The sequence below is a fragment of the Zootermopsis nevadensis genome, unplaced genomic scaffold (genome assembly GCF_977971745.1).
Source record: "Zootermopsis nevadensis isolate Lab colony 2312 unplaced genomic scaffold, Znev_1.0 Znev_ptg000015l, whole genome shotgun sequence".
NCBI classification, from domain to species: Eukaryota; Metazoa; Arthropoda; class Insecta; order Blattodea; family Termopsidae; genus Zootermopsis; species Zootermopsis nevadensis.
The window spans coordinates 4,102,840-4,125,522 of record NW_028259147.1 but is presented as its reverse complement, the minus strand read 5'-3'; the positions used below and the strand labels follow the sequence as shown (position 1 = coordinate 4,125,522).

Here is a 22,683-nt window from a genome sequence, read left to right as displayed (position 1 = left end):
AACGGGCTGGACGACCGGGGTTCGATCCCCGACGGGGGCAGAGGATTTTTCCTCTAGCCTCTGCGTCCAGACCGGCTCTGGGGCCCACCCAGCCTCCTCTACAATGGGTCCTTTCGCGGGGGTAAAGCCGGCCGGGGCGTGATGCTGACCACTCACCCCCATCTAGTGCCGAGGTCAAGGAAGAGAGGAGCTATACCTCCACTCCCCCCAAACGCCTACATGGCGTATAGTGGGACAAACTTTACTTTTTTACATAAAGAAAGATGAGATATGATCACGCCTGGGCGAGATGAGAAGATCACTTGGGTGGTTCCGGAAGGTCAAGTCTATTCTTTCGATTACAACTGCCATGTGAACAATTAGTGCTTCATACCAAAATTAAGACAATTAGCACAAAGTGCTAAAAAAAGGAGATTGTTTCTCTGCACGTCGGCATGATTCATCTTCGAAAGCGCTGTAAGAACTGTTTTGAGATGAGACGAATTTTGGTTGATATCCGTTTCACTTATCGTACAGAACGTTGTAGGTATCGTTTTGTTAGCGTTATTGACGTCTTCCAATTCCTAATCACCTCTCTTTTCACAGCTGCGATTATGATGATAACGGCCATCCGGGATGTTGCACGTTGTAGTCTCACAAAAGTTGACCGACGTTTCCTAGGCGTTTACTGCCTCCATCAATAGGGTTTCTCTAACGATGGAAGCAGCGAGCGTCTCTAAAAAGTCTGTCAACTTCTACCTGACTACAAGACTCAATATTCCAGAAGGCAATTATCACTGTTCCTCCTTATCTATCCCCTGATCATCCATTATTTTCGCTGATCTTGCATCCTGGATTCGATTCATTCAAATAATTCTCGGTTTCCGCCTTCCTGTTGGCATCCAGAAATTCCAGTTGTAGGCCTATGTCAAAATATGTGCCTCATTAAAATGTACAACCTTTATAAAACATCTTTGGGTGTGGTGTTTAATTAAATACAAATAAAATTAATTTATGATTATGCATTGTATCTGTGGCTCGTTTAGCTCTGGAACAATGAATTTATATCGACAATAAATGGAACCTGAAGGAAAATTATATAAGCGAATAACACATTTTAAATATCATGTCGCACCTTTCAGTTCTTTTTTTGAATCCGTCCAGGCGATGTAGGATGACTTTCGAACTGCAGACAAGATTCCTCTCGCCTCTGCCTTTCCAACTGATTTACTTTTATATTATCGTCAAATAAACAATAATAACATTTTTGTTCTCGGTACAAGCACGAGTTTCCATGACCTGTTTGCCTTTTGACGTGTTTTTCATCAATTTGGTAGCATTTGTTCTCATAACGTACAGCCGTGCTTACTGAACACACCCGCAGTGTCTCGTTTCATCTGTTTTCTAAGCTAGTCTTTGTGGGAAAAAGAAGAAAAGAAATATGGCGTGATGCGTGATGATTGATGTTCGGTACATGTGAGTAGTGAATTTGGTGGTCATCCGAACGATTGTGCAGTGCATTTGCAGGTAAAGTAAGCGCATTTGACCGGAGTTTTATTATTTAGTACAGTTGCAAATTCGTTTATTATGTATCATGATATTTTAAATGTAAAACTGTGTTGTCGTGTTACCATGTGGAAGTTTCAAGTGCAGAAAGGCGTTGTCTGTTTGTGTGCTTTAAGCTGCTGGTTTTAACATAATGAAATCATACGATACAGTGTCTTTGTTGCTTCGCATGCACATATCGTGTATACAGAATCCACTTTATTTCGTGTGATATTTAGAGACGTGTCTGAAAGCTCCTGATGGACTGTGGGAACATCGGTGAGTACAGTAGTTATGTCTCTTATTTTTCTCTACTTTTTATTCCGTTAAATTGTAGTGAGGCCGTGTCGCTTGGAAGGACAAGGACAAGGACAGTCTGTCACAGAAATGACTCACATAACCCGAATTTGAACTGATCTTTCCAGAATATATACATAATTCTTTATGGATCCATGAGTTAGTCAGATGGAGGAATGTGTAATTAAGAATATGTTTAATGCTACTTTAATCATACTTTTTATTTAGAAGACTTATGAGACATGATGGCAAACTGTTGAAAATTTTGATAAGTTCGTAATATGCACTCTTCTGAACACATGAGAAGTTGGCAACTGGTCTTATCCCTCGTGTTGAAAAAGTTCTTGGTTATTCACAATGAAGATGCCAAGATTCCTTTATCTCTTGAATAGACTTCTAGATGAATTTCTAGGTTTGACACCAGCCATTGATATTTCAGTGGATATCTTTTTTTGCTGTTGGATGAAATTTCCCCCCCCCCCCCTTTTGGAATCATTTGGTCAGTGTGATTTTTACCAGTTTTTTTGTGGCTATCAATTTGCAAAACAACGAATTTTTGTATTTAGTGACTCTTGTATATACTTACCGTTATAACCAATACTTAATGCATATTGTGGTGAGTTATTTTTATATAAATTTTGTTATATTTGAATTATGAAGATTTAGGGCCAGCTTGTTAGCAGTAGAAATTTATGGATGTGAGAGAGAACTGTGTTTTATGTTGCACAGAAATCATCAAAAGAATTTTGATTGAGATTGTGATACTTGTGTCATAAGCAAATGTTATGGGTTGTTATTTAATGTTGGAGGAAGGTCATTTACGTACGTTATGAAAAGAAATTGACCCTTGGGGAAGTCTGTGATTTATTGTTTTCAAATTTGAGTAAAAGTTCTGATTGTTTTTAGGTGATTTTACTTTTATCTTTTGTTTCTGTTTGTTGAATAGGATGTGAACCATTTTGTAGATATTCCTTGAATGCCATAAAAATGTAATTTAGTTCAAAAATTTCATGATTAGTGTAGACAAAAGCAAAATTCCTCCAACATTCATCTTTTGGTTAATGGAATTTAGCAAGTTGTCTCTTAGTTTGAAGGTGTAACTTTCCTGAAGGCAAATTTTTCGGGACCAGTATGTTGTTAGTATGCATCTGATGACTAAACCTAACCTAACCATCTCAAGTAGTTTAGAAAAAGTAGTTAATTGTGAAATTTGCAAGTAGTTTGTTGTATCAGTTTTTGTCATCTTTTTGGTACAGTGGTCTCACTACTGACATTTTAAAAGTGAAAAATCTTTCAGAATTTTATTAATTATTTCGTCATATTGTGATGAAAGTTTTTTATTTGAGTGAACATACTGAGTTACATGCTCATGGTCTGATATGCCATTTATTATGGAGAAGTAGAAGATGAGCAAAGTCTTATATGATCTAAAGAAATAATATCGATTGCTGTACCAAAATCATTTTTAATTCTTCTTCAAAAATTTACAGTATGTGTCAAGTTATATGTTGTTAGCAATGTGTTAATTCATTTTTATCGACTGTTTTAATTGAGATGACTATATTTATGTCACCACAGATCAAGAATTCCGTGTTTTAGATCCCCTTATAAATTGGTGAAAATTACGTGATGTAACTCTGAACAAGATGAATATAATGAAGTTAGATGTTTTTGTTTCTGGTTGAATTGCACAGATTTCCAAATCCTCTTCTCTACAATGGTGCGAAATATCAGTTTTGTTGGAGCACTGACCATTCTCAATAAAAATACACACACTTCTTCTCCTCAGTAGGTTTCATCTGCGGAATCTCGAGCCTCGTAAGTAACCATCTAATGTGAGGTTAGCAGATGCTGTTGTATGCCTAATAATACAAACGTAGTCGCTTCCTATTCTGACCTTACTTGGTTTAATACAGTTTTAAGTGTGATTAGGCAGTTTGTGTGGTCGCAAGACAGGATGCCGATGTCTCTCAACTCGCTTCATTGTAGCCACAGGATGTCCTATTTCGGCCGAGAAGCGAGGGTTGAATATCCGTTTCTGGCATTACTCCCTGTGGCTGGTTCCACGCTAGCCGCACCAAAACAGTTACATATCACGAGAACACATTTAGAGAAAAATTAACATTTCTCTGAGCATGCACGTAACGACCAAGAACCACGAAAAGTCTCAGTCAAGATTGTCTGTCCACTGTTTAAAATGAGCGTTGTATTAAAATGTAAATTACTTTAGAGATATTTAAATCTGAAGAGGTTTATCAGCCAGCAACACAGATATTATTCAGATCGTGTAAAATTTCACACATTTTATTCAACCTTGGAACGACCAATCGCGGGAGAGAGAGACTTCATATTCTACAAAAATCTTGTAATTGTCAGTAGGTCTGTTAAGGTTTGGGAGTACGTGTCAGACGATAGAGCTTCGCGGACAGTGTTCTTGTATTATTCCCAGGGTAGAAACCTCCCGGAGGGTGGAAGGGCTCAGAATGCTGGCCCAGAGGAACTTCCCAACACGATTTCAACCCCGGCCAATCACTTTACCGACCGAGGCATCACCGGACACCTTCAGGCTGGGATTTTTCTTTGGAGGCTGTCTAATCAATTCTCTCTTTTGTTTTCGTACTCGACACAGAGGCCCCATCTCTCTTCGCAGCGTGCCACCCAGGAAGTGTAAGGTGATAGGCACAATTAACCTTAGGGTTCTTAAACAAACAGGCACGGGTGTAATTAAGTTCATTTGTGATTAATACTTAGAGCCAGTTAATTACGTGATGTGGTGCATTATTCACCTGTTCTTTAACGTACCGACGTGTGAGATGAGGTAGCCTCGGTGGCTAGTAGGTTGGTTCGTAATCGGTGTTCCGTGACCTAGTCCGGCCCAAAAGTCGTGTCCTCATCGCAGTCTTTCGCCTTGGGATTCAGAAGGAAATCCGTTTCTTAAAAAATCGATAAGAATGGGTGGATGTGGCCCCATGTATGAAAGAGGTTGAGATGCCATGCTTCAGCTGTTATTATTTGTTTAGAAAATAATTACGACTACTTCTGCAATAATCGTGCTCCGGACAACATCATTATTAGGGTACCTCCTCCTCTGTGTGTTTCTACAGTCCTTGAAGGACCTTGGCCTCCTCACACATTGTAGGTTTCTTAATCTATTTAGACATTTGGTAGGATTCCTTGGACAAGTGATCAGCCCGTCGCTTTATTAGGGTACTAGGTATACATTTATTATCACACTCATCAGACGTGTCGTAGAAACTTACGAAGAACTTCTCAGATCTCCATATCGGCCCGTCGTTAATACACTACCCATGTTCACGATTTCTAATCCAGCTCGTGAAAATAGTGTTTGTCAGTGTTTGGCAACGAAAATTTGAGCCTAATACACCATGTTTGTGAGCACGTAAGAGTTTGAGTACCGCTGGATGGATTTTCATTATATTTGATATTTGGGAGCTGCACTCAAATTTGTCGACACATTCCAATTTTTGTTTAGATCGGACAATAACTGACACTTTACACTTGTTTCTACTTATATTTCGACTCATAGCGTAGCTCACCAAATATTTTTATAGCGAAAAATAAGTTGTAGGTTTCTGACATAATTAAACATGAGGGGTGTTTGCACTGTTTCATCTCAGCGATTTGAGGACCGCTGGACTGGTTTGATCAGGTGTTATACTGGAGTTCTTGCCCGTCCGTCCCACTTGTTTTACGAATTCACGAATAGAAAATCTGCTGGCAGACGCTGAGCGAACGCGTCAGAATTGTTACGCCGGGCGAATATTTAGTCTCGTGTTCTGAACAAGGATTTGAAATCTCCTGAAATCAAAGAGGGGAAGAACGAATCGAGCTGTTCTTCCAGGAAGAAGGAGAAGAATATGCTCCGAAAAATTACGGTATTTGAAACTTTCGTTGGTGTGGACGCTTGAAACTGTTCTGCACGACCAAGGCAGATATACGATACATTGGGAAGAGTCTTTAGTGTTTCCATTCCCAAGGTACGTTTGCTGACTGTACACTCTCGGATGTGAGATGTGATTTGTCAGTTTCCACGACCCGCTTACCATGCCCTCATATGTAACTGCGCGTATCGCCTGTCACACACTGTTCTATTGACCCATTCTTTGGGGAGATTGACACTCTTTTAATGTGTAAGTCTGTAGGCATCTGTAGATCTGCATCAAGGGTGCACAAACCGAAGGACACACGCAACAACCGAACGTTGTGGTTGAGCGGTTAGTATTCCTGCTTCCTATTCGGGAGGTCCCAGGTTCAAGTCTCGGCCCGGAGACCGGCTATCCTGACAGGGGTTTTGCGTGGTATCCCTCAGTCCTTCCAGACAAATGTTGGGATATTACCTTAAATTAGGCCACGAAGCCATGTATTTTAATTGTTTTTATTTAGCGTATGAATCTTTCACCAGCTACAAAGTAACACTGGCAATGAACAAATCATCTTAGAAGTTGTATGAATATGGAGGGGCCCCGATTCCACAAAGCTGAGGTTGGTAGTCATGCTTGTGGCATGTTACAGAGAAATTTGCCGTCCTGTCAGAACACGTGCCAACTTGTGGAATTCTTGTTGAATTCCTAATCGAGGAGGACGAAGGTGCTTGTGTCTTATGTCCCAGAACCTGTAACTGAGAATCTCGCTTGCGTTGAAGCTTATAGAAATTGTGTGATAAGCCGGGAGTAGTTGCCTTCACAACAAACGAGATCGGAAAGGTGAAATCCTTCCAGGAGCACACAGACCTTCTTCGTGTTCCTTACACCTTGGCATTCTGAATGCGCTCACCGGTGTCTGTGTGTGTGTGTGTGTGTGTGTGTGAGAGAGAGAGAGAGAGAGAGAAGGTGTGTCTAGATAGAGCTCGGATTAAGTCAGGTGACAAGTTGGTGTCGCAATGATATTGCTCTGATACTGACCTTAAATAAACAGTTAATAACTGTGTTCAAGGTGAGACATGATAGCGAAAGATCTATTTCTGTGAGATTACTGGCCAAAATTAAAATGGATTTTACAGAAATTGTTTGCGAGTTAGACTGGATGTGATCCATTTACAAGGCACCGTCTTGTATTAACAGTTCGAATTTCGTTGCCAGAGGGAATTAGTCTGTACTGGATATCGTATGTTAAACCAGCTTCACTTGTGTACCATCAGCTAGAATTCAGCAGGATTTACGAAGAGCAAATGAATACGCTGGTGGATGGCTCCAGCAGGAAGTGAGTTGTCATGTACAGAACGCTTCTGTGTAAATGACGACTTAACTCGTTTCAGTCTGGTGCCACAAACGGAATGTGCTGACTTATTTAAACGTTGTGCAGATCTACGCGGGTTGATTCTGCAAATAACATCGTATTTAAAATCGTATCTGCAGTGACGTATCACAAGTACAGAACAGGCGAGTGTCCTCTGAGAAAGTGGGTGGAAGTGGAAACGGGGCTCATGCAGTCCTCGGTATTTTATCCGCGTTGGGGCTCTTCCCTCGTAGATTAAACGGCCGAAGACTGAAATGTTTCAGCGAGTATGAAGATGACTATGTACTTGGTTGGTACGCCGTGTGTTCTGGCAGAAGTTTGACGAAATTTCAGAGGTACGGGCTGCTTCCATTGTCAGGGCCTTTATAACCACCTTCCTGAAGATGGAGGCAGTAAGCACCATTGAAACGTTGGTCATCTTCTACCAGAATACGAGGCGCGACATCCCAAAAGATAACCTTCTTCAAAACGGATGTCTAACACAACATTCAGTGGTCGCTGTGGTTTGATTTCCGTCGTGTGCTGATAGGCGTCAATAATAATTGCTGTTTGGCTTGAAATCGTTCATCATCAGCGACTGGACTTATTTGTACCACCAGGTGTGTGTATTCTCATAGGAAGCGACTGATCTGTACAGACTCTGTTCCATTTTGTCGCATTTGTAACCCGGTGGACTGTAGGAGTTGTGCTTTGAATGAGATACACACTGTTCATAGAATGATTTATCTTTTGCTCAGAGACCCAGTTCGCTCCATTGTATAAGCAGCTTACGAGGGCACGCCCTCCAGGGCGCAGATAAAAGTCGGTTGGTGACCAAGTGGGTTTCTGTTACAGACACTAGGTAAATTATAAGCCATTCAGGCTTATCAACGTAGCAGGATTGCCACTTTTGAACTAGTCTTACTCCGCCACTGGTTGACTCCATTCATCAGAGATACAAAACATGCGGACGGACGGGGACTTCACTTCAGCGAATGCATAACATTGTGGGTGTTGCATCTGAAGCCTTCTTCAGTTGGCCAAACCCACGTACACAAAAATCCACACGTCTCCCAGATCTGCTTTCCTTTTTCCGGATATGTACCGAGCGTAAACAAAACCCAAGGAATTTTAAATCTGATGTTGCTTTGACGTCATGTGGAATATAAATACCAGCAGAATGATTTGCACCATCACGAATATCGGTTTGTTGACACTGTCTAAGAAAATAATCTGTGTTTATAGTGAGAATCATACGAAGCATAAAAAGTGCAGACTTTCAGATTGATAAGCAGGCGAGACAGGTCGTATTACTAGGGTTTAAAGGATTAATAATATGTAAGACTTCAGTCCGAACCGCGAAGTAACCACCACGTTTTACCATTAAAAGATCAAGGTTATACTGCCTCTGTCATCAGGGCGATTGACGGAGGCAGTATGACCTCTGTAACGTTGGTTAACATCGACCAGACTACACAGCGCAACAACCCAGAAGACGGAAATCGTCATACTCTGATGACGGAGGCAGTATGGCCTCTGAAACGTTGGTAAACATCGACCAGACTACACAGCGCAACAACCCAGAAGACGGAAATCGTCATACTCATCGCCCTGATGATGGAGGCAGTATGACCTCCGAAACGTTGGTAAATATCTACCAGACTACACAGCGCAAAAACCCAGAAGACAGAAATCTTCGTACTCTGATGATGGAGGCAGTATGACCTCAGAAACGTTGGTTAACATCTACCAGACTACACAGCGCAACAACCCAGAAGACAGAAATCTTCATACTCTGATGACGGAGGCAGTATGACCTCCGAAACGTTGGTTAACATCTACCAGACTACACAGCGCAACAACCCAGAAGACAGAAATCCTCATACTCTGATGACGGAGGCAGTATGACCTCTGAAACGTTGGTAAACATCGACCAGACTACACAGCGCAACAACCCAGAAGACAGAAATCTTCATACTCTGATGACGGAGGCAGTACGACCTCTGAAACGTTGGTAAACATCGACCAGACTACACAGCGCAATAACCCAGAAGACAAAAATCTTCATACTCTGATGACGGAGGCAGTATGACCTCCGAAACGTTGGTTAACATCTACCAGACTACACAGCGCAACAACCCAGAAGACAGAAATCTTCTCGTAGGCTTGATAACCTATTTTTTTTAATCCATGTCTACATACAAGGAAAAATGTCTTCGAGTTCCAGAAACTGAGAGAATTTTAAACCTGCTTTGTCTTTAAGAATGTCTGATATTAGAATCGTTCATGTAACCGCATTACTTTCCGAGGTGTAACGAACGTGCTTAAAAACGAATAGGTACTCATACATTAAATCCTTATTAATTCATACCCAGCGTTGTGCGGTTCAGGGCTGTTGAACTGCGGCGCGGATGCTGGTTGAAGTAATCTTTATCAACGCAATTAATTTTACACTTCTTAATATGATAATAGCTTATATTCGGCGTACATATTTTCCAAAAAAATATTTTCGGACTTAATAATGAGGCTCGTGGGCATAGAATTTAATGACCAAATGACCCACTTGCGAAAACTTTCGAGACCCCTGGTGCAGATAAGACGGACAGAGGCTGGTTGACGAGCAGATGAAGCAAAACATTATAAAAATAGATGTCTGTAGTGCCGTTAGATTCTAATCTTAATTTGAGATTTCTATAATGTTAGCAACACGCAGAAGCATTTTACGTTATGCATTATCCTTCATACAAGTTAACAGTAGTAAAAAAGAAAAAGGGATGATCTACACTTTCAGTTGTTTGTAATTAAAGCTGCAATTATTTAGTTTCTTGAAGTTGTTACACGGCGATCCGGGCGGGGGGAATTCTTTCCGAGGCAACAGTCTGCCTGATGACATTAACAGGCCAACATAATTGCTTTACGCAATGCATGGTACTCTCTCTGCACGACTCTATTAGACAGCAGAAATTTTTTCCAGGCTTTTGAAGCAGTTGTCCCTAGCACTTCAACTGGGGATCGAATAGACGTGCACCCATTTCGGTGTGAATGTCTTTTATCTTGACTTCCGAATGCAATGTTCGTCACTCTAGAGCAACTTTCTACCCGCGACACATCCTGATTTCTCAAAGACACATGAAGGCACACCACAGAATTTCGCCGCACGAAAAGGAGTTACGAAACTGTACATGACCATAAATATGTATCTTCATGTAAATATTTGCCTTGTAAGAATGCAGGCATATAGAAACAAAACATCACGCACGCTGGATAAAACTCGACGATGAAGGATACGAATTGACATTTTAGAACTGTAACGTGAGAATATGCGATTTCTTATAAAAAAATTCGCGGCACACCTGAAATCCTGTTGCGGCACACCACTGCTTTAACCGACCGACAAAGCTGCGGAAAGACCATAGATTGCTTGTTGATTACTCTGGTTTAGTGTACCATAACTCTGTATCTCTTGGCGTCTTCAGTTTACATTAAGCTACCGTTATCTAAGGGACCTCAGAACCGATTTGTAATAAACATGCTCTTATTTTAAGATTAAACAAAACATCATAAAGATGATTGGTTGGAACTGGAAGGAAATGCTACGACGGATTGGGATGAACAGCTTACGATGTACAATTTAGCTTAAATTAATCCAATTGTAATTAATTCTAGATTAAACTCTATTGTATGTCTGCTCGGAATCAATACAAGACGGAATTTTTAAGTCAGTTTTGGTGTCTTCTGGTTTCTCTCTGTGTTGAAACGTGCTGATATATCGGAGATACATAAATTTCAAGTCATATTTGACAAGTTTTAGCTGTGGAGCATCTGTATTAGCACATTTTGAAATTTCGAACACTGATTTGATCATCGTGGCCGGACTGCCCGTAACACCGGATTCTCGGGTTCCTTTCCCCGCGCTTATGGGATTTGAGGTTCTTACGGTACCAAAGAAGTCGATGTTGTTCTTGGTTTCAACGTCACGAGGATTTCGAGGCAGTGCATGCTGCCTCCATCTTCGAGCTCGAGGTTTGTTCGCGGCATTGTGTTGTCCGGTGGTGATAACTGATCTGATCACACAGCTGTCTTCAGGATTGTTTACATGGTTTGTGCAAAAAAGAAAGAAAGCCGGACTCAGCCAATCGTGCCCAGAATAAAAATGTGTGCATCGTTTCGAAAATTAATCACAGTTTCTAGATTTTTATGTAGGGATGTTTTGACTCTGGAGTGTCAGTGGTGCACAACGTAATTCAGAGGGACTGATTTGGCACATCGAGCGATGTAGGTCTGACGTGTTCGATCGAACTATGGATGTAGGCGGGCACAGCTCTGTAGCTGAAAGGCCGGCGTGGGTGCAGTGAGATAAAGATTACATGGCGATGTGTTTGTAATTATGCGGGTGGGAGTTTGTAGGGCTGTCGGCGCGTGGCGGTTCTCGGATCCTCTGCACTGAGTGGGATGAGCTTTCGTGGGTAAAATGCTGTCACAATCCGACTTTTTAGTCGTGACTACCGAGTTGCGCATAGGGATAGCAATGATGGAGCCTGCTTTGGATCTGAAGTGTAAACTGATGAGGTGAAAGGGGACATGCCCGTTCAGTCATACCGTCTCTTAAGTAGTAGAGTTTATCCGTAAAGAATTTTAATCAAATCTACTCAATAGTAATTTGTTTTGTCGTTTTAATGTTTTTTTTTGTAATTTTTTGATGAACGTTGCAGCAGAATGGTTATCGTTCCTGCTTCTTCGGGAAGTCACGGGTTAAACTCTCGGCTGTCCCGAGTTTATTTGGTTTTACTCGGCCCTCCAAGCAAATCCCGAGGTTTTTACCTCAAATTAGACCACCACCGCTTTGTTCCATAACACGCACATACACGTGGAGAAGGATACTGCTTATGATGGTGTGTTTTTTGCAAGACTGGCCCAGTGCGGAGGGCGAAATCTTTATTTAGCAAGTGCTAAATAAAGATTTGAATTTAAACCGGAATTTCACACTACTTTTAATTTACGCTGTATCTCTGACTTGTATTTGGTCACATGACTTGCACACTAGTGCCACGCAATATCACACATGCTGTGCGGCAGTTTTCTTTGAAGTAACTTAACCCACACCCTGCTACAAGACTTATCACTTATTGGAAGTTTATGGGCTCATTAATTTATAAACATTAGCTGAATTTGAATATACAATAAAAACAGTAGTCGACATGGTTCTTTCTAAGTGAGACAAGCAGTGTGAAAAAGTTTATGCGTCTGGAAGTAAATCGTATAGGATAAGGGTCATTGCTATATGAGGTTTAATTTATGTCGCTGTGATTCGCACGCAGCCTCCAAGTGTTCATCAGTGAGATGCGTCCTAGTTCTTTATTTTACTGCTGAGTTGCCCACAGTAACGGGCACTACCAAATACTGACGACATTATCAAAACGTCTTTTTTGTTTTTTTTGAAATCGAGGAAATATTTTATGTCATACAGGTTGGCAAAACTGGCATATTATACGAATGACGAAGGCCACGTTAAATACATCGCAGGGCCCGCGGGCTGAGAATCCCCTGCTTTAAAATTTAAAGAGTCGCTGATGCCAGTAACACAGCAGCTGCAGCCAGTAGTTTATACCGGGTGTTTCATAAGTTCGAGGCCATAGGCAAAACACAGGAAAACTTAAAGAGGAAAAAATAGTTGAAAATGTTGTGTTCCCGGTCTTAGGTGATGAAATTATTTTCCCCCAGGAAAGCGCTACACGCTTTACGTTATGAACAGCAAAAGTTAAGGTGATTTTGCCACGTTGACATGACAGCGAAAAAGGGGTGTTATTTTCACAGTAAGGGGAAGATTTCACTGTCTTGGATACAACATTAGTTCAAGAACGATCTAGGTCATTGTTGGAAAATATTGTTGCGCAACATTGACCTTGGAACACATTCATTCAACAACTCCTTCCCAGTCTTGTCTTTTGAGAGAAATCTTTGTATCTCATAAAAATGGACTGTGTTGGATAGTTCGCCTACGGGTTGTAACGCCATGTGGACAAGTAGGTACGTACTTATGTTTCGGAGGAATATACAGCCGCCATCTTCAGGATGATACTAAAGCAAGTCACAGGTGTTTAGAATCTTAGTTATTATGCCTCTGTTTTGAATTTAATGTTTTTTTTAATAAATCTGAAGATATATTTAAATTATTGAAGCTGAACTGAACAGGCAGAGGTCATCTGGATTTGCAGCTGTCGGATGTAAATCCACAGAGCCCTTTGTGGCGGGTGCGTGACGGGAAACCAGGGTTCGGAAGCTGAAGGCAGAAGCAGAAGCGATGTGAGAGCTACTGAAGTTCCGAGCCGGGGAGGTTTGAGGTGCTTTGAAATTAAAATACGTAGGAGAAGGAAGCACAGAAATAAAAGTCATTGAAACAGGGTGTTTCACAATTTGCTGACATTACTGACAACGCGCATGAGCCGGGATAGCTCAGTCAGTATAGTGACTAGCTACGGGCTGGACGGCCGGGGTTCGATCCCCGACGGGGGCAGAGGATTTTTCCTCTAGCCTCTGCGTCCAGACCGGCTCTGGGGCCCACCCAGCCTCCTCTACAATGCGTACCGGGGTCCTTTCCCGGGGGTAAAGCCGGTCGGGGCGTGATGCTGACCACTCACCCCCCATCTAGTGCCGAGGTCAAGGAAGGGAGGAGCTATACCTCCTCTCACCCCAAACGCCTACATGGCGTATAGTGGGACAAACTTTACTTTTTACTTTACTGACAACGCGCATACAGGCCTCTACTGTGACTCTTTCGAAAATAGAATAGCTGTAAATCTACCCAAGAAACGACGGAAAAATCAGCGTGAAAGGGGACCTGAAGAACAATAATGTAATTAGAAAATGGACGACAACAAATTATCATTTTGATGTCGTGACTCTAACTTACTGGTACAAGGTTAATTGTGCTGTTGGTAGTTGTTTTGGAGATGCAAAAATTTGTCTCTCTTTGTTACAACCAAGTGGTTGATATATGCATCAAATCACTCGTTTGTCCCTATCTTGAGCCAGGTCAATTCATTACATGCAGTTTTCTCCCCCTCCCCCCCCCCCTAATCTGCCTGATTATTGACCCAAAATGACATTGCCTATTAATGAGACTGAAATGTATCTGGATATTACATTAATCGCGTGGCAAGATCTCCCTTCGTGTTGTCTTCTGTGACCTTGTTACAGTATTTGCAAGCGTCAGCTGTTTTATCTCTGAAACGGCAGCATCTATTGAGCGCGTTTTCGTTACGTTCTTGGGTGTTTGTGGCCTCAACAACATGCCGTGCTGGGGTTGTGGCCCCGGAGTGTTAACCTCATTTCGCATGGAAGACCATGTGTGACCTTTCGCGAGGTCAACACTCGCTTCTGCTGCTCTTACACGTGCTGAAGTGGTCCAGTGGCGGATCTCTGTTTTCCGAGATGGAAACATAATAATTAATTATTATTATGGGGCTTTGCTTTACCTTACTGAAAGGAGGAAGAGGTTTTGGTGGGCGTGACTTGTAAGACGAATTTCGAGAAGAAGAGATTTGTAAGAAAATAAATCCAATACTAAAATATTGTACCGCCTTCTTTCACAAACGCTATACACAATAATTTTGCTAATTGTTTTGTATGGTTGTGAAACGTGGTCTCTTGCGTCGACAGTCGAATACAAATTGCATGTCTTCGAAGACACCGCACTCAAAGAAATGTCTGGACCAAACGGAGTTGGAAAAGTATGTATGTAAAGGCAAATATTTGTTTATGATTATTTCCTAAAATTACTATTTTCAGTTGTTATAACCTGGACCTAAGATCATATTTGAGATTACACAACATTACATTGTATTACATTCTTTAATTAAGCAAAGATGAAGGAAAATTTTAATTTTGTTGTTCAACGTTACTTACTTTTAATTTCTGTGTGTTTCTTCGTGGGAACACCATGTTGAAACAAAATGCTGTTCATTCATTCATGGCCTGCTATGTTACGACGCAGCAAAACAGTTGTTTATGCCGGAAATATCGTAATTTTACAGCTTTCATAAATCTGATCACAAAACATTTATGAAGATTAATTATTGTGTTATGAATTCAATAAAATTCCCCTTGAACATGGAATCAGCGTGATAACTCGAAACATTGGTACCTGCCCAAAAGTCCTCACGGCGACACAACCCAGAAGACAACAATCAACAATAAGACAAGGTGTTGAGAAGTACATTTTGGGCCTGTGTAAGAACCTGTTTTCCAGATCCATTGCGACAAGAAGAATGAGAACGGTGCACCACCAAACTGTCTCTGGCAGTAGTAAAGTCATTCAGCGCTAGTAATTTAAATTCAGTCAGTGGCCAGACACAACATGTGGAGACTGTTGAGGTTCGAAGCTGACAGATTTGTTATCGGAAATATAAACTTTGGTGAGGATATACGGAGAAGGATCAATACCTCCCACGGCTGTAAGCCTCTTAGCAAGTGGAGTGACCTCACAAAGGCAAAGCGCTCATCGGCACTCGTTGGGGGTGAGTGGTCAGCATCACGCCTCGGCCGCACTTTACCCCCCGGGAAAGGACCCCGGTACCCATTGGATAGGAGGCTGGGTGGGCCCCAGAGCTGGTCTGGACGCATAGGCCAGAGGAAAAATCCTCTGCCCCGTCGGGGAGTTATGTCATGGCAGTGTATTTTTATTTAATGATGAGTAAAGAAGACATTAATTTGTCCCATGTGCTTAAGTATCGCATTCTTAATCTCGGCACTACATGGAAGTTAGTAGTTTGCTTCAGTATCGGCTGCTTTAACCTCCGAGGAAAGAATGGTACCCTTTGGGTTGGAGGCTGTGAGGGTCCCAGAGCAGGTCTCGGCGTCGTGGAAAAAAGACAAATCCTACCGTGCCCGGAGTCAAATCCCGGACGTCCAGCTCGTAGCATAGTTACAAAATTGACTGTGTGTTAAATGGAAAATTTTTTGAAACGGAAACGTTGTCAGGTCCCTTGGGATTCCACAATAAACATGTTCTACTGTGAAGAGGTCAGTGCGTGCGTGTGTGGACAGGCGCCCTTGATTGCACTAAGGTTGATATTAGTACAGGCCTACGGAGCACAAAATGAATTCGTCCTATGTGAGGCCACTGAACTGCGGGGAATAACGAACTTGTAATGTTATTCCCGCGTCGCTACTTGGGAACAAGAGAACAATCTGTAGGTTTCGTTTTGTGGAAATTATCATTGTGGGTCCATTTCCGGTCGTTTTCCCATTGTATGAACCTTCAAGCGATCGACCGTGAAGGACATGCACGGTTTCTGAGGACACAATAGCCATTAGGCCTCAGATGGAAAACGCCCAGAATCTCCTTATCACATTGCGTTTTCTTGAAATGTTCTTATCTACTCATGGCACAACCGATAGTTACTCAAGTGTTCAAGTACGAGGCTCGTCCACAAAGTAAGTTTCCCTGGGGCCGTTTACAGAAACAAAACACAATTTCATGGAAATATTTATTGCAACAGATACAGCAAGTGTCCAGCTATTTTTCAACATATTCGCCACCGGAATTGAGACATTTGTCATACCGTGGGACCAACTTTTGAATACCTGTGTCGTAGAAGTCTGCCGCCTGGGATTGGAACCACTGTGTGATAACCATCTCCGCCTCTCTGTCATTCTCAAAACGCTGACGCTGACCGGACAGGAATTTCTTGAGGTGTAGGAAAAGATGGAAATCACTGGGAGCGAGGTCCGGGCTGTAGGGTGAATGATTAAACACCTCCCAGCTGAACTCCTGCAGGAGACTTGCTGTCCGTCGAGCCGTGTGCGGCCTAGCGTTATCACTGACCGCACTTCACAGTCGGCGGGAGCTGGAATAAGAACCTCCATCTTCAACAGCTGCAACGATGCTACTGTGAGAACGCGCGAAGTGCCGTTAGTGCATGCGCCATGCTACGTCATTGCTCTATCACGTACGCACAGTCGCTTCGCTCAATATAAGGTTTGCTAGCTGTGGGACGAGTGGGAAACTTACTTTTGGGACGCGCCTCGTATTTCTTGGTTAGTACCTTCACTACAAAACTTCCACCATCACGGTAGAGTGGTTAGCACTCCCTCGTATTTTTGACGTCCCGGGTTCAAACCTAGACCGACTATGCTGACTGATTTTTTCATTAACATCCAGGCAGATACCGAAAAAGCACTTGACATCAGACCACGTTTCCTTCCTTGTACATCCATTCCAGTTCATTCTTCACTGATCATAATTGGACGATGAGCATAAAAGCTTTCCAGTTAAAAGTTGTAATGAGACCCTGGGCAGTATTTTATGTTTGGCCTACATTTTTTCCAGCAGCGTTAGAAACCTTGCGAAGCGACTAATAAAATTGCTTCGTTAGTCTGTCCGTCCTACCATAAACATGAAACAACTTTAGAAGGAAGAAACTGATTTTGATTACTCTTGTATCGGAGAATTTTACGAAAGTCGTCGAATTATTTCAATGTTTATTTACATAAGATACTTTTAACGACTGTAATTAAAATAAAAAAGATAAAAATTAACAGCCTTCACTGAATTTAGACTGTGTTAAAATCAGCTTTGATTTATTCTGTTAATTTAGGATTCTGTTACATTACGACATTGAAGCATATATTAAACAAGCTGTATATATATATATATTTAATTTATCCTAATTTCCGTAGTCCCAATGAACAGTGAAGTTGTAGTCTTGTAGTCTTGATTATTTATTCATTCATTCAGTATATAGTTTTGACTCTTCGCCAGTTTGAATGCGATAAACGTAACGGTGAATAGTTGCATGTAAATTTAAAGTTTGTTTATTAAACGCAAAGAGTTCATTATAGTCATTATATGGATCATCTCAAAGTCAACAACTTTTATATCACCTTGGTTTTGTTTATACATGTCTTTTATAATTTCTTCTGCTGAACTCGCCTGTTAAGTGTAACTTACACTGTATATTTTTACAATCTTGTTTTTAGAAAGAGTCGAGAAGTTTGTTCTGTGGTGGATGTATATAGTGAACCGTTACGGAACACAGCGAACGAAATTCGCCTCACAACTCAGAGTGTAGAATCGACATTTATCGAAGTCGATTGAGAGCCTCAGTGACGCAGTTTGCGAATACGCGGACAGACAATACATTACCATTATTCATAAATATTATGTACTTCGCGGAAATGACTCTTCAGAAGGGAGAAAGTACAAAATACGAGGAAACATTCTCTGTTTTGAATTATTCCAATGAAAGGTCACTTGGTGTATAAGGAGTTTTCACTTTCATTCTCGAACTTCAATTTTTATTTCTTTGAAGCAAACGGCTTTAATGCATTTGATTGCGTCGCTGTCCAATATCTGTGTCGCAGTAAACACTTTGATCCTGTAGTTACGGGGTAATCACACTTTTTGTCTACTTGTCAGTCGGGGTCCATTTCCGAGCGGAAATGTTATCTCGATGTGACAGGAAATCCATAAAGCACAATATGAATGCCTGTGTTGGGAACATTTCAAAGTTAGCCATTTGAAATTTAATCTTCAACAAATACAGAGTGTTCCACAAAATGAAGACACAATCCTTTTGTGTGCTTGAAATATTCACCGCTGGATGCTTGGGTTCTCTCTCTCTCTGGCAATGAGATTGAAATACCGTCTCCCGTAAACACGTTATCGGCAAACCGGTGAGGATTCTGATGGTTCCAAACTTCTACCAGACTGCACGGCACTGCAACGCAGAACACAGCCATCATCATGTAACATATTAATTTATTCATATTTAAATGTTAGTAGAATCATTTGGCTTGTGATCCAGACAGCGTGTTGTGCCACTTATTCTTGCATTGTCTTCCCAATATGGTGACTTCATTAAGTAGGTCAGAATACGTTGTAAAGATGGTTATCTTCTAGGTTGTTGCACCGTGTCATCTGGTAGAAGTTTACTTATGTTTCAGGGGTGCTTGTTGCCTCCATCATCAGGGCGATGTTTCTATCTCTTAAATTCCTCTTTACAGGCGAAGGAACTAAACTGGCTTTAGGTAATTATTATTATTATTATTATTATTATTTATTATTGACTGCAAATGGGTTTATACCCGGTGGCAGTGTCCTACAATAACATACAAAACAATGAGACAGAACAGAACAATGAGATACATCAACACAATGAGACAGAACAAAACAATAAAAAAAGGACACAACAAAAACAATAAGACACAATAAACAATGAGATACATCAACACAGAGACAGAACAAAACAATAAAAAAAGGACACAACAAAAACAATAAGACACAATAAACAATGAGATACATCAACACAGAGACAGAACAAAACAATAAACAAAAGGACACAACAAAAACAATAAGACACAATAAACAATGAGATACATCAACACAGAGACAGAACAAAACAATAAAAAAAGGACACAACAAAAACAATGTGACACACAACCAATGAGATACATCATTAGACCCTGATATAGAAACATTTCGACTTTTATCCATTTGTTATGGAAATCAACAGTTTATTTAGCCTTTCCAGGTAGGCCAATGTATGAACACAATATATGAACACAGTCTCAGGTCGATAATCTATCACTTCGGATAGATTATCGACCTGAGACTGTGTTCATATAGCCGAATGTACAGGTCTGTTACTTGTACCAACGTTCTCGGAGGTCAAGGCTAGTTTATCGTGATCCCGCGAGAAACCGTAGCTGAAGGCATCGGGACGGATTTTCCATGTGGCCTAGGCTTCTGCTTGCGACGATGTGGCAGGCCGCCAGGGCGCGCTGTGTTTGTGTTCTGTGTGCAAGGATCGTTGACGTTTTTATGTAACACGCTGTGAATTACTCGAGTCCTTGAGGTCACAAAACTCGGCACTGCACACGATTCTAAACCAAGTCCACACGCCTACCGTCTCATAACCTATTTCCGGAATATAAATGTTAATTTTAAACCTTTAATTGCATTCTTGATCTTCCAGTTTATCTCTTTACAAAGCAATTCTATATGACCTTGTCTCCGCCACCCGGTCTGTGTGTCCAGCTTATCGTAGAACTCTTACTTCCACTACGCGAAGAGTACCTGATGACCTGTAACTCTTACGAATCACCGAGTTCCTGGTAAAATTTAAGGTACGCCGTTCAGTCTGGTAGAATTTTACCGACGTTTCAGAGGTACTGGCTGCTTATATCATCGGGACTACGAATAAGCTCCATCGCCCTGATGATGTACGCACCAAGTACCTGTGAAACATCGGAAATTTCTACCAAACTGCACTACGCAACATCCCAAAAGACAGTCATTCTTACCAGTTTTATTTCTTATAAATGTCCTCGATTTTCCATTTATGTTAGAATATTTTTGTGAGGATGTTCACGTTTTATAATCGCGCGAAGTGACTGGCAAACAGGCTTATACGTATGATTGTTTAGTTTTCAGAACGCCCTCAGGATGACGCAGTTCCTTGTTACAAGTTCGTGTATCAACATCAATCCTGATGTTGAAGGCGTTTTATTTCTTTACTATTTGTATAAAACTCGAACAAGAGAATATAGATTGAAGAACACAGATACTTTTTTTTTTTTTTATAAATATTGTATGTTTCTGAAGGTTTGAGATTATATCCAAAAATAAAGATCCACGTAAACCTACTTTGAGTTTCTAGGATTGCAGCATTTCCATTTGCTTTTCTCTTCTTGTGTGTAACTTTTCCTGTGTGCACCTCTGAAGGTTTTCAATTTTCTGAAGGCGAGGGTTGGGATAAAGAGATTTCCCGAAGCCTGATTGATGTCTAAAGACTGTAGCTAGCGGAAACAAATTGAATCGGTCACAGTGGCTGCATTACAGGGTAGCGACGTTTCCACGGCCCCTTGCTATATGCAGGACGAGCGCCTTGCAGTACGGCAAGCGTTAAACAGGATCCTCGCTGGCATTGGAACACTTGAAACGTATTTACTCCTAAATGCAGATCTGTCGTTAAGTAGAAAGTTACTCAGCTGGTGTAGAAAACAGGGCTGTAGTTGAGTCGGAGTCGGTAAAAATGTACCGACTCCGACCTCGATATAAAATCTTAAGAACAATTTCACGCTTAGAGAGATTCAACGACGCGTTTAGCCACATGGTGTCGGAATAATGCTTTGTAACTTTGGCTCCGGTGCCTTATGAGTACAAACTGTCTAAAAATCAACCGATTTCTGCAATAACCATTGGACGTATATTTAAACATAGGTTATAAGTCCTAAAAGTAGGCTGATGATTCACGTGGTAGTAATGAAATCTTCTATGGTGCCATTTACCATTTTAGTAGGTTTACCCTTATTAACACATATTGAGCTTTTATGAAGGAGTCGGAGTCGGAGATTTTAGCACCGACTTTACAGCCCTGCTAGAAATTCTCTTCTTCTAGTGTTTACGTTTTAGCGTAAGCTAAAAACACCTTATGGGCTTGTCCATGTCTGTCTGTTTCTCAGATTTCGTCCTCCCCTGGGAACTAGGCAACCCTCCAGATTTTCTCCAAGGAGCGAAACGAATCCACGAGGATGCAAATCGAAGATATTTCCCCCCCTACGGCTTGCCACACTTTTTGGGGTGTGTCCACAAGGCATGCTTTGCTTCTCCTGGGTTTGCATTCGCTTGCTTGGAAACCCCTGGGCATCTGCCATCTCTGGTTATGTCGCCCACACCTTGACAACACAGGGACTGTCATCGAGGGGCTTGGTCACTTCTGCGGACGCCGCTCCCCAGGTAAAAGCCCTCCGGAACTTCTGGAGCTTTAACACCCAGGCCTTTCCGCAGCACGATCGCTTCCTGGGGCCTAGTCCCCTGCTTTTCCTTCGGGGCGTCCTGTGCCTAGTCACACGGGCTTTCGAAATGTTTTGCTTTGGCTTCGCAGGGTTTAGACACTCATGGGCTTGCGCCATGACGCTTTGTACCACCATCATTCCGTGACAGCCCACCAAGGCCACTGTAAAATAGTGTTTGCACTTACCAGGTTATGGCTTTCCACCACAGAACTTTGCCTGTGGATGGGATCTGGCCCCAGCCGACTTTTAGCTCATGAAGTTGTTGAACGACGCACAGCTGGACTTACCAAGAGTGAACAAGTTGCACTAACGGTAGTGTTACTGGTTCAATTCCCGTTCGCTGTGGCGGTTCTATAACCACGTACCGGAATCTCGTCTTGTCTGCTGCCACTGTTATGTGACAGCCTGTTTGTCGCGGGAATTGTAAGGAAATATCCGTTTCTCATTCAGGTGACTTAAAATTATTAAAGAAGGCTGTTATAGAAATAGATGAAGAATCAAAATGTCGGTCCAACCTGATTTCCAGTGTTACAGGTGTTGCTTTATAGAAGCGTGAAATGTGGTTTGATGAGCACAGACAATACGTAACATAAACATTTATATCTGTTAAACGTACAGTAAGTTTTGATAAGATTTATTGTCAATAAATTACCTCCAAACCTTTAAGTGTGGTCACAAACGACATGTATTTACAAATTTTACAGTGGGAAATGAAGGATATTATATAATTTGGAACTCCATGATTTATAATGAACGTATATTATAGCATATTTCCCAGGCCTGAAGTCCCTTAACATTACCGTGGCAACAGTTATAACACCATTCATA

At 41.5% G+C, this 22,683-nt stretch overlaps 1 protein-coding gene across 1 annotated transcript in view; it reads left to right on the top strand.

Moving 5' to 3' along the window:
- Nucleotides 1-696: 696 nt before the first annotated feature.
- The window catches only part of LOC110840296 (putative G protein-coupled receptor Mth-like 1), a 174,924-nt gene continuing 152,937 nt past the window's right edge, over nt 697-22,683 (top strand). Inside the window, exons 1-2 of the mRNA XM_087348929.1 lie at nt 697-766; nt 1,764-1,803. Of these exons, the coding sequence (XP_087205055.1) occupies nt 697-766; nt 1,764-1,803 (110 nt within the window). The remainder of the gene's footprint in view (nt 767-1,763; nt 1,804-22,683) is intronic.